Here is an 11,572-nt window from a genome sequence, read left to right as displayed (position 1 = left end):
ATAAGATGCAATATTCCTATCATGCATCTAACATTATGCAATATTCACAGTGGATAATTTTTTTTTTAGCAATACTATGCACCAAACTTATAATATCCCAAATAGTTAAATCGTAATCATACTTAACAAAATAAATATCCACAATTTCAGTACGAGTCTCAGAAGACTATAATCTCAAAAACATGGGAGACTAGACTCCATATTTACATTACCAAAATACACTATTGAGGAAGTTCGTCGAGTAACTAGACTAACTATGGCTAGAATACTATCCAAAAACTAACTATGGAAGCTGTAAGTTCCGCGTTGTGTCTGCAGCATCTAGTCAACCTCCTTTAGTCTACCAATATCCGCTCCCTGCTCTGATCCTGACATATCGTCTATCATTTGGGGGGAATAGTAGTTGGGACTACCATGGTGAGATTTGATTACAAATCTCAGTAAGTTAATAGGAAATTTCCACACAGGTTAATGTTGTATGCATGGCAGTAAAAGCATGAATGCATAATTAAAGTCGTAAGTAAGCATAGCATAACTTGTCATATAGCATGACATAACTGACATAACCTGAACTGAAACGTGAACTGAACTTGACTTGACATGACATGAACTTGAACTTATAATATAACATGGGCTAGCAAAATAACATGAACGTGAACTTGAAACATAACATGGACTTAAATCATAGCATGAACGTGAACGTACATAACATAAACATGAACTTGAATTTAACATAAACCTAAGCATAACATGACATAAACGTGAACTTGAGACATAATGTAAACATGAACATAACATAACATGAACATGAACGTGAACTTGAACATAACATGTATGTGAATATAACATGACATGAACATGAACTTGAAACATAACGTGAACATGAACATAACATAACATAAACGTGAGCTTGAACATAACATAAACGTGAACATAACATAACATAAAATGAACTTGATCTGAAACTTATTCTTATCTCATGGGGTCACCATGATTGCTTATTCTTAACTTCTTGACATGAACTTGGAATCTTGTTCAATAGATTTAATTAATAACGTCGCCATATGGGTGCTACAAGGGTCCCCTTGAGCTGTGTGTCTCTGCCGATTACCACATCACAACACAGGTATCTACACCAGTTGTAAGTGCATTAATACATACTCCACAATTGTTATGGCCCCACATATTCTACGTGTCACAATTGTTGTATCTCACGTAGTGTATGCTCCACAGTTGTTGTGGCCCCATACTTCATACTCCACAGTTATTGTGGCCCCATGAATTTTTTGTACCACACTTGCTGTGAACACACGTAAAATAAAATATGGCTCCATCGGCGTTAGTGCCTGGCACGCTCCGGTGACTAGCTAATTAGGCCCTATTCGTAACCTGTTGACTATACTTCGTCAACCTAGGAAATTTCACACCTATTTAGACACTCCAGCGTGAACAAAGGAGTTCCACTAGGATATTATCCCATCCTAGCACTTAGGGTCATGATTGACATGAATAAGTTAACATGAACGTGATCTGAAACTTGACTTAACATAAACTTGATCTGACTTCTTTACTTAACATGACATACTTTTTTTTTTTTTTTTGAAATTGAGGTTGTCATTAGATTAAACCAAAGATTGAATACAAGAGGGGATAGCATCCATAGTCATGATGCTATTACTAATGCTTAGAGCATCTTTACATAACACATGAGCTAAGTTATTACAAGTTCTTCTAGTGTGCCTGGCAGACCAGTTGGTGAAGGAGTTCAGAGTGATCTTGGTGTCTCTGATTAGAATTCCTACGTATGAGTCTATTTTAGATGGGGACATCAAGCCATTAACCACTTGTAGAGAGTCTCCTTCTATTATCACTTCTTGCCACCCTAGTGTTTTGAGGAATATGGAAGCTTGATATGCTGCAAAGGCTTCAGCTAGAAGAGGTTCTAGGAAAAGACTATGATTCATTCTTAATGTAGCACACACCTTCCCTTCCCAGTCACGTATTACTGCCCTTACTCCCACCTTGCAGTTGAGTTTGTGAATTCCAACATCCCAATTAAGCATCAGTTTTCCTTGTGGAGGGGCTTCCCATTGAGCCTTAGCATTTGAATGAGTGGAATTTGCCTGAGCTGGTTGCTGAGATTGGTGAAGTTCTGCAATGAGTAACTTGAAAGCTTGAATGATAGAGTTGGGATGTGAGAATTGATTATTGAAGACCAAGTCATTCCTTCTTTTCCAAATAAGCCATGTAGTAAGAGCAAATTCTAGCATCTCTTCTTCTTCAAGGGACTCGAGTAGAGATTCCAATAAGGCTTTGAAAGATTGGAAAAAGAAGTTAGTTTTTTGTATCTTTTTCCCACATTGACTCCAAACATCTTGGGCAGAGGGGCATTCCATAAAGCATGCTCAATTGTTTCAGGTTGGAGCTTGCATATGGGGCAGACATCTTCTTTATTGGCCTTCCTTTGGTAGAGTTTGGCTTTGGTAGGGATGGCATTTAAGCATGCTCTCCATAGGAAGGTCTTGTTTGCAAGTGGAGTCTTAAGATGCCAAATCTTAGTCCAGGGCAACTCTTCACTTGATTCTTCTGAGGATTGTCCCTTCCTTTGGTTCTCCATCTCTATTTTTAGGTGGTATGTTGACTTGACTGTAAAGGAGCCTGTGGTGGTGCATCTCTAGATCATCCTATCTAGTGTAGGGTAAGGGCTGAGAGGAATTCTTTTGAGGATGTCAGCTTTTGCCTTGTTGAAAATGGTTTCTACTAATGAGAGATTCCATTGATGGGAGGTCTTGTCGATGAGCATGGCAACCTTTGAGTCAGTTGAGAGGAACCTGATGGTGCTCTGAGGTTGGTAGGATGCTTTCTGTGGAAACCATTTATCATTCCATATTTCCACTGACTCTCCATCTCCCACAAGCCAGATTAATCCTTCCTTCAGTAAGGGTCTTACTGAGGTGAAGCTTTGCCATAGAAATGAGGAGTTGTGTCCAGTTTTTGCAGAGAGAAAGGAGCTATGTTTGAAGTAATTCTCTTTTAGAACCTTGGCAACAAGGGAATTGGGGGTAGTTATGACTCTCCAACCTTGTTTTGCTAGGAGGGCACAATTGAAGTTCTCAAAGTCCCTAAGGCCCAATCCTTCTAAGGTCTTTGATTTTGACATTTGGCTCCATGGTACCCAGTGTATCTTGTGTTCTTGTGCTTTTTGTCCCCACCAGAAGGGCCTTACTAGCTTGTTTAATTCCTTAAGAAGTTGTTTGGGTAACTTGAAGATCCCCATGATGTATGTTGGGATTGCTTGGATGACTGCCTTAATGAGTGTTTCCTTGCCTGCCTGAGAAAGCAACTTTGTTTTCCAGCTACTCAATTTTGCTTGAACTCTATTTGGTATGCCCTTGAAAGACTAAATCTGGATCTTCCTACAAGGGCTGGCAAGCTCAAATATTTCTCATACGAGTTGGTCCCTTGGATCCCTGCAATGCTTGTTACTATTTCTCGGGTGTGTTCTCTGGTGTTAGAGCTGAAGAAAATTGAGGTCTTGTCCTTGTTCAGTCTCTGTCCCGATGCTTTTTCATAGGAGTCCAGTAGAGAGTAGAGTTGACTCCATTGAATGGAGTTTGCTTTTCAGAAAGGAGTCATCTACAAAGAAAAGATGGTTAATGTGTAGGTGATGTTTCCTAATGGGTAGACTTGTGATCAGCTTGTTGTGTTTAGCTTGGTTCAAGAGACAAATGAGAGCTTCACTGCATAAAATGAAAAGGTAGGGGGGAGGGGCGGTCCCCTTGCCTTATGCCCCGAGAGGGGCAGAAAAAAGGTTGTGACTCTCCATTGATGATGAGGGAGTAGGACACTGATGATACACATTTCATGATGAGTCCAATCCAAGTTGCAGAAAACCCCATCTTCTTCATGACAGCTTCTAGGAAGACCCATTCTATCCTATCATCGGCCTTGCTCATGTCCAGTTTTAAAGCCATGAAGCCCTCTCTACCTTTCAATCTTGCTTTCATGTTGTGTAGAGATTCAAAAGCCACAATGATGTTATCTGTTATGAGTCTTCCAGGCACAAAGGCAGTCTGAGTAGGGGAAATGATGCTTGGTAAAACTGTTTTCAGCCTATTTGCCAAAGTCTTTGCAATTATCTTGTTAAAGACATTGCATAGGCTAATTGGTCTAAAATCTGTGACTGTAGATGGGTTCAGCTTCTTTGGGATGAGGGCTATGAAGGTTTCTTTGATTTTTTTTGACCCAAACTCCTCCATTTAAGACCTCTAGAGTTTCCTTATAGATACTAGAGCTCACTATCTCCTAGTACTTTTGGAAAAATAAGGCAGGGAACCCATCAGGCCCAGGGGATCCGAGAGGATTCATGCTGAAGATCGCCTCTTTGATTTCCATTTCAATGAATTTAGTGGAGAGTTTTGAGTTCATGTCTTCTGTAACTGATTGCTTCATGTGGGAAATGCAGTTCTCAATGACTTTTGTAGACCATTTAAAGGAGTAGTCTCAGAATTAAACATTACTACATCATCAACAAGAGGGGCTATAGGGTGTAAGGGTATGGACTGATCGCGAAGTGTGGGTGGATCCTTTAAAATTCTAACCTAAGCTAGAGTATGGGATTCATGTAAGGAGTATATCACATGATCTCTAAGACTAGGAGGGTTACTTGTTGCTGACATCTTCAAGCCTTCCTTGGTATGGGTTGCACCTTCATGGTCTTGGTTGACTTCCTTAATTCATGCTGCCACTGTCAAGGTAGGTTCCTCAGTTGCTGACTTTCACATGGCCTCACCATGACTGGGCATATTCATCCGGGTTCCGACCCAGAAATTCGGGTAGACCCAAACCGGAATCCGGATTTCAAATCCGGGCCGGAACCCGGACCGGGTTAGGCCAGGTCAGAAACAGGCCGGAACCCGGATGAATCCGGGTTTTGAAAAACCCGGATTTCAGGTTCCGGATTGAACCCGGGTCTTTTTTTTTTTTTTTTAATAAAAATTAAGAAACCCATATAAAAGCCTAAATCGTTAAACCAATTGTTGGAAAGATTAAGTTTATGAACCCATAATTCATAAGTTTCATATATAACTTGGAGAAGGCTTATATATGGGATTGCCAGGGGCGAATCGGTTTAGCTTGCTCTGAGTACTGTGTTTCATTCAGGTTTTTGGCAAACAAATGGTGAACAATTTCAACTTTAGGAACTTCGGGACAGACCCACCAGGTGAGCCTAACAGAAATGGACAGCCGCCGGAAAACTTTCTGTTAACGCTGCAGCAGTCGATCTACGCGTTGACCTTCGACGAGTTGCAGAACACCATGGGGGGCAGCATAGGCAAGGACTTTGGTTCCATGAACATGGACGAGCTACTCAAGAACATTTGGAGCACCGAGGAGACCCAAACCACGGCTAACTTCTCTGCAGGTACCGCACCAGAAGGTACCGGAGGCCCACCTGCTGGCACTGGGCACTTACAGAGGTAGGGTTCGCTGACGCTACCCAGGACGCTGTGCCAGAAGACCGTGGACGAGGTGTGGAGGGATATATCCAAGGAAAGGATAAGCGGCGGCTAGGGTTTCACTCTTAGATGAACGAGAGAGAGAGAGAGAGAGAGAGAGAGAGAGAGAGAGAAGGGGGCGGGATATGTAGCGGGGTAAAAAAAAAAAATTGAAACCGGGTACCGGGTTTTTGATCTGGTACCCGGATTCTAAATCCATACCTAGACCACATAGGTCCGGATTTTGTGATCCGAGTTTGGGCTAAGATTTAATCCAGGCTGAAACCCGGAACCAGAATCTTGACCGGGCCAGATAAAATCCAGCCCGTATGAATAGTCCTAACCATGACAGGGGCTGCAGTCTCCTTCCTCCTTTGTGCTTCTTCTCCAAGATGAACTACTGTGCTCTTGGTCCATTGATCCACCGTACTTCTTAAGGAATGCTCCTTCAGCTGAAAACAGATTGGCTTGAAGCCATTGCCCATATTGCTCCTTTGCTTGATGCTCTGATGGCCTTTCCGTTCAACTCCCTTTTGCATGTAGCAGGCACCCACATTTGAAGTAGAACATGGGAAGCCTTTCATATTTGAAAGAGAGTCAATACCATTTGCTACCAATCTTCAAGAAACGGCCTCTTGGGAGAGGCTTAGTGATGTTGATTTCAGACTTAATCCTTAAGAAACAACCCCATCCATAACCCTCTGTATCGACTTCCACTTCAAGGACTTTGCCTAGACCAGTCCCCACTATTTTGCCGACTTCTTTGTTCATACCAGCGAAAGGGAGGTTATGAACTTGAAACCAGAAAGGTTCAGAGTGGAACTAAGTTCAATAAGGGATAGAGATCCCTCAAATTCTTTCATGCAGACGAGATGTCGGTCAAAAGACCATGGCCTTCCCAGCAGAACCTTTTGCTTGTCTGAGTATAGTTGGAACTCAATGAGGAACTAGTTTGCTCCCAGTTCTTTGAAGGTGATCCATCCCTCAGTGTTCCAAAGCTTGGACATAGTTGTTTTGAAAGCTTCTCTGTTTGCAATCCTGTCGTTGCAAATCATACCAAGGAGACAAAGTTCTCCCTTAATGTTTGAGGATAAAACTGCTTCTTCTGGAAGAATAATTTCTTCTTGTTCTTCTTCTGTAAGCTTTAGAGATTCCCAATGTCTTGTAAGATCTTCTGCCATTGTCCCAAACTCTCTACAGACTCACGCCTTATAGACTAAAACCAGCACTTCCCAAAACAAAAAAAGCTGAAGCAAACCTCACCCTATCGAGAGGAGAGGACTAGTGCTCGGATAACATGGCATACTTATAACATATAGTAATATGTGACAGAATAGATTGTGTAATAGCTAAATATTCATGATAGAATAAATCATGCATATCAGATAAACATGTAATGATGTAGCATAGCATGGCATGGCATGGCATATAATATAACATACATACATAAATTGTAATTCCCTTACCCATCATACATATACAGTAAACTAATAGTAAGTTAGAAGTTAACTTACCTCGATCGTCGCATTCTACGAGAATAAAGCACGAAACACGAGGAACTGTAAGAGGGTATTTTAAAAGTTAGAAATTTAATTACTAACAATTAGAAATGTGTAAAAGAGGCAACTTAGAGTAAAATTACCATTTTACCCTCTACATGTGGGAAAATGACCATTTTACCCCTAACTTAAGGATTTCACATCCTTACTCCAAAATTTTTCAAAATTTATATTCCTTATGTAAATTTTGTTCTAAATTCAAATATCAACTCAGAAAATTTAAAACAAAACACAACGACAGAAAACAAACTATGGCCAAAACATCCATAGGTCATTTCTCTTGATTTTTGTTGCAATTCCTTCTAACTTCAAAATTCATTCTTAACCCACAATTTTGCAACAAGGATCTTCCTATCCTAAGTTTAAAATCATACTTAAAATATCCATTTAGAAAAAGCTAATAATCAACACCAATCTTTTTGTAAAAAGATCCAAACCCTTGAATCACAAGCTTTGACCCTAAATCAAAACATCTCCAAGAATTCCAAAAAAATCAAATCTTACTTCTAACATATTCATAACATCATCCTAAGATCAACCATGCTTTAAATCATAAAAAAAGTCACCAAAGTCACAAAATAACACTTGGAGTTTTTGGTTTTACACTTAGTCCAAAAACAGAAACTTTTCCCTCAACTAGTTTTATAAATCTTTTGATCAATGGCTTAAGAAGGTGAGATCTTAGAAATAAAGCATTACATGATTTAAAAATGTGTCCTAAAGAATATCCAACCATAAAAATTAAAATCACATGGCTAAAACTCAATAAAACATAGATCTAACCCAAAAATTCAAATATGAGGCCTAACTGAAATCCTCTTGCATAGAAACATCATATCTTTGAAACTAATACTAAATATCTTTAAAATAACATCATAACATGAAAATAAGAGACTTACGATCATCATATAAAAGTCTCAAAGCCTTTAGAGTAAGATCAGACCACGAAAATCAAACTTTCTCCAAATAAAAACTGTTTTCCACTTCCATTTCTCAAGTTTCTAGATCTAACAAAATATATCATCAAAAGCCTTAGTCATGCAACAAAACCTCAATTAACACTCTTAAACACATGCTAAAAACACTCCATAAAATTTTTGGACCAAGATATGTCCATTAGCTTGGTCAAAAACTCCAAAACATAACATACTTTCCAGTTTCACGCCCAGAATGACCTTTCCATGGTTAAAAATACTTTTGACTAACTAACAGACCATGGAATGATACGAATAATATATAATCAGAAACTATACTCAAATAGAAACAACTTTTATGAAGGATTCATTGTGTGAAAATGCTTACAAAGGGTCAAAAAGAACCACGCAAAAAAACCCAGAGAACTGCCCGAGAGAGCTCTTTTGGATTTCTCTCTAAGAACGGGGTGAAGAAGTGATTAAAGGAAAAGAAGTGTGTCTTTCATGACATTATACTTCTGGAGGGAGAAGATATGGACTTGAATGACCATTGATTGGAGGTGGCTATGTGACATAAAGTGGAGAATAGTGAGGGGAAAAGACTGCCTGCAGAAGCTGTGAGGTATGGAGGTTGATGGGGTGGGTTTCTCCATCTCATCAAGGCACTATTGGGTGCAGCCAAGGGCAGTGGATGATTTTCCATGTGGGGGAGGAAACTTCTTCAAGAAGCTTTGCCAAGGTGGCCAAATTCGTGGGCTTTGGTGGGCCTCAACCAAGTGGGCTTCAATTTGAGGTTTAAAGGGGGTTTAGTTAGGGTTTGAGATGCTATCAAGCCCAAATCCAATTTTTCTTGGCCCAATCAAATTTCAAAGGTTTAAAAGGTTGGATAATGATGTCATAACAAGGATTTGAGAAATTAATAGCATGTGAAAGTGATTTAATCAAGTGATTAAACACAATGCTAGAAATTGGATCAAAAAGAGTTTGAAGGTCAACTTTAGGGTTTGGGGAAACCATTTAGGGTTTCAGTTTCAACCTAGATTTTTGGGTTTCAATTGGATTTCAACTATTTAGGGTTTCACTAGGGCTGAAACCCTCTTTGATCTGGCTTAATTTGGCTGATCAAAAAAGTTTTGCTTAGGTGGCATGATCACACACCTTGATTTCTTTCACAAATCCATCTAATGGTTCCTCTTTGTGCCAAGTGTTTGATACTATTCACTATGTGTGGCTAAGATCTTGCCAACTGTCCAAATAAAACTTCTCTAACCTAATTTGGTCATTCCACACTGTGATTTTGAAAACACTGCACTTAGTCGCTTATGAGGTTACTATTCACTCCAGAAAAAGCATAATTAACTTAGTACTAAAAAAATCTAAATATTCATATTAACCTACAGTAAAAACCGTTGACCAAAACTCAACCCTGAAGTGCCCCTAAAATTAATTTTACAGTTTCTAACAGGCATTTCGTCTGAAATTATGAAAATGGATTATTGCGCCATAAAATCCTAAATATTCAACTGAGTCTAGTGGCACAAACCATAACGTATTCTGAAACTTCTAACTACCTCAAACAATAAAAATTGCATTTCTGGCTCCACAGTGAGTGATAACACTGACTACGTTGACAAACTAAAATCTTTGTGATTAGTCGATTTGTGAAAATTTATGGAGTTTTCACGAGGTTCCTTAAGTCTATAGAAATTACAACATTGAATTTCTAGCGGGCTGTTACATCCCAATTGAATAAGAAACTAGCACTTGCTTATTTACCCTAACCTCCTCACAATCATTCAACCACTGCAACTTGTATGGTCTAGGATGTTTCAAGGTAGGAAAATTCGATTTTTCAACTAAAGTAGTGCTAGCCACATTAGTACAACTTCCCCCATCAATGATCATACTACATACCATGTTGTTGATGTGGCATCTAGTATGAAAAATGTTCTCTCTCTGTTGCTCTGTATCATCCATCTTAAATTGTATATTGAGAGCATGTCTGGCAACAAGTGACTCACCATACTCTTCATACTCATACCCATTCTCAATACTACTAGGCTTATGTCTCCTCCTATCTCTCCCACCTTGTAGATTTCGTTAATCCATCCTACCCTCACTTCCCCCAATGCCAAATTCAACTTTTCAAACTTTTGTTCCATGGACTACAACACAAAGTATGAGTTGTCTTTCATCCCCTTCGATGATGTGTAAGACATCATAATGTGCTGCACAAAAGAATGTTAGTGGTAAAAACCTCACACACTCCCTTACGTGTTTACGCTCAAATAATGGCAACTCCACTCGTGTATCACTCTTAATTGGCTTTTCCCGACAATGATCTCACACTCTCTTGCCTTTTACCTCAAGACTTTTCTCACTCAAGTTCTTTAAGAACTAATTGAACTCAATCAAGACAATACAACCTTGTTTTATTCTAACTGGTAATTAGATCCAAGAAATAAGAACAAAAGAATTCTAAATGGAAGGAATATAATGACATGAGAATCAAAGAAATTATACGAGTGATAGAGTAATTACAAAGCAAGATATCAACTATGATGATATATTCAGCCCCCTTTGATGATAAGACTCAATCAACTATGATGTTTTATCCCAACTTGTTTTTTTTTTTTTTGCAACCCTAGAATAATGAAGCCCTAGAATTTATGATGCAATAAATAAAAGATAAAATCAGACCTGATTGGAAGCCTTGCTCTGAATAGCAAAATGATGTGAACTCACCGAATTGGAATCTCCTAAACCCACAATCAATTTGAAAACTCACCCAAGAAAGCCAAAATCAAGTCAATGGGTAGAGAATCTAAACCCATTGAGAACTCGTTTCAAGAACCTAGATTATATTAAAATCTAGACCCGTTGAACAACCCGTCTTAAGAACCCAGATTACAAAGGAGGAATGCCACAAAGGTTGTGATTTAGCTTTGATAAGTTCAAATGTTCAATGAAGAACAAGAGGAGATAAACTCAACTCACAATGAATAAAATTCATCAATTTCATAAACTTTCACATATATTTTAAAATGAGGCAACAAGATGTATTTAAACTAAACCCTCATAAAACCCTAGGCTAAAATAAAACCAGCCCTTTACAAAAATACCCCTGAGTGAACAGTGTGGCACTACAGTTCTGTGCACAGTGCCGCGCTACAATAACTCCTTGAAACCCTAGTTCAACAAAAATAATAATTTTCTCAACATGCCCTTAAGTTATTCTTATAATAATTCCAATTATTTTAAACTAATAAAATAAGCTCTTTTAATGAAATAAATAAGTCCAAAGCCTTCAATAACAATAGGCCCAAGTCATGTCTTCTATAGCGTATCACATGGATGAAAACTAAACCTTCTTCTCTCAAGTCCATCTTGAATGTTGGCGATAGCTTGTATCACGTGGATGAGAACTGGATTTCCTTCTATCAAGCCCATCTTGAATATTGGGCTCTTGCTAGACTCGTCCCAAGTGGATTGCACAAATTCATGCATTGCTTCCTTGCTCTTCTTGGCTCTCGATCGTGTGATTACCCCATCAAGAACTTTCAAAGGATCTTTAAGGCTCGGTCTACCTTGGGGCCCATCA

General features: G+C 39.0%; 1 protein-coding gene across 1 annotated transcript; it reads right to left on the bottom strand.

The window, feature by feature from the left end:
- Positions 1–1,622: 1,622 nt before the first annotated feature.
- On the bottom strand, positions 1,623–2,396 carry LOC122306381. Its single transcript, XM_043118810.1, has one exon. The coding sequence runs from the start codon at positions 2,394–2,396 to the stop codon at positions 1,623–1,625; it is 774 nt and encodes a 257-aa protein (XP_042974744.1).
- Positions 2,397–11,572: the final 9,176 nt, after the last annotated feature.

The sequence above is a fragment of the Carya illinoinensis genome, chromosome 4, assembly GCF_018687715.1.
Source record: "Carya illinoinensis cultivar Pawnee chromosome 4, C.illinoinensisPawnee_v1, whole genome shotgun sequence".
In the NCBI taxonomy this organism is placed as follows: domain Eukaryota; kingdom Viridiplantae; phylum Streptophyta; class Magnoliopsida; order Fagales; family Juglandaceae; genus Carya; species Carya illinoinensis.
The sequence above is the reverse complement of the archived record's forward strand: the minus strand, read 5'-3'. Positions and strand labels throughout refer to the sequence as shown.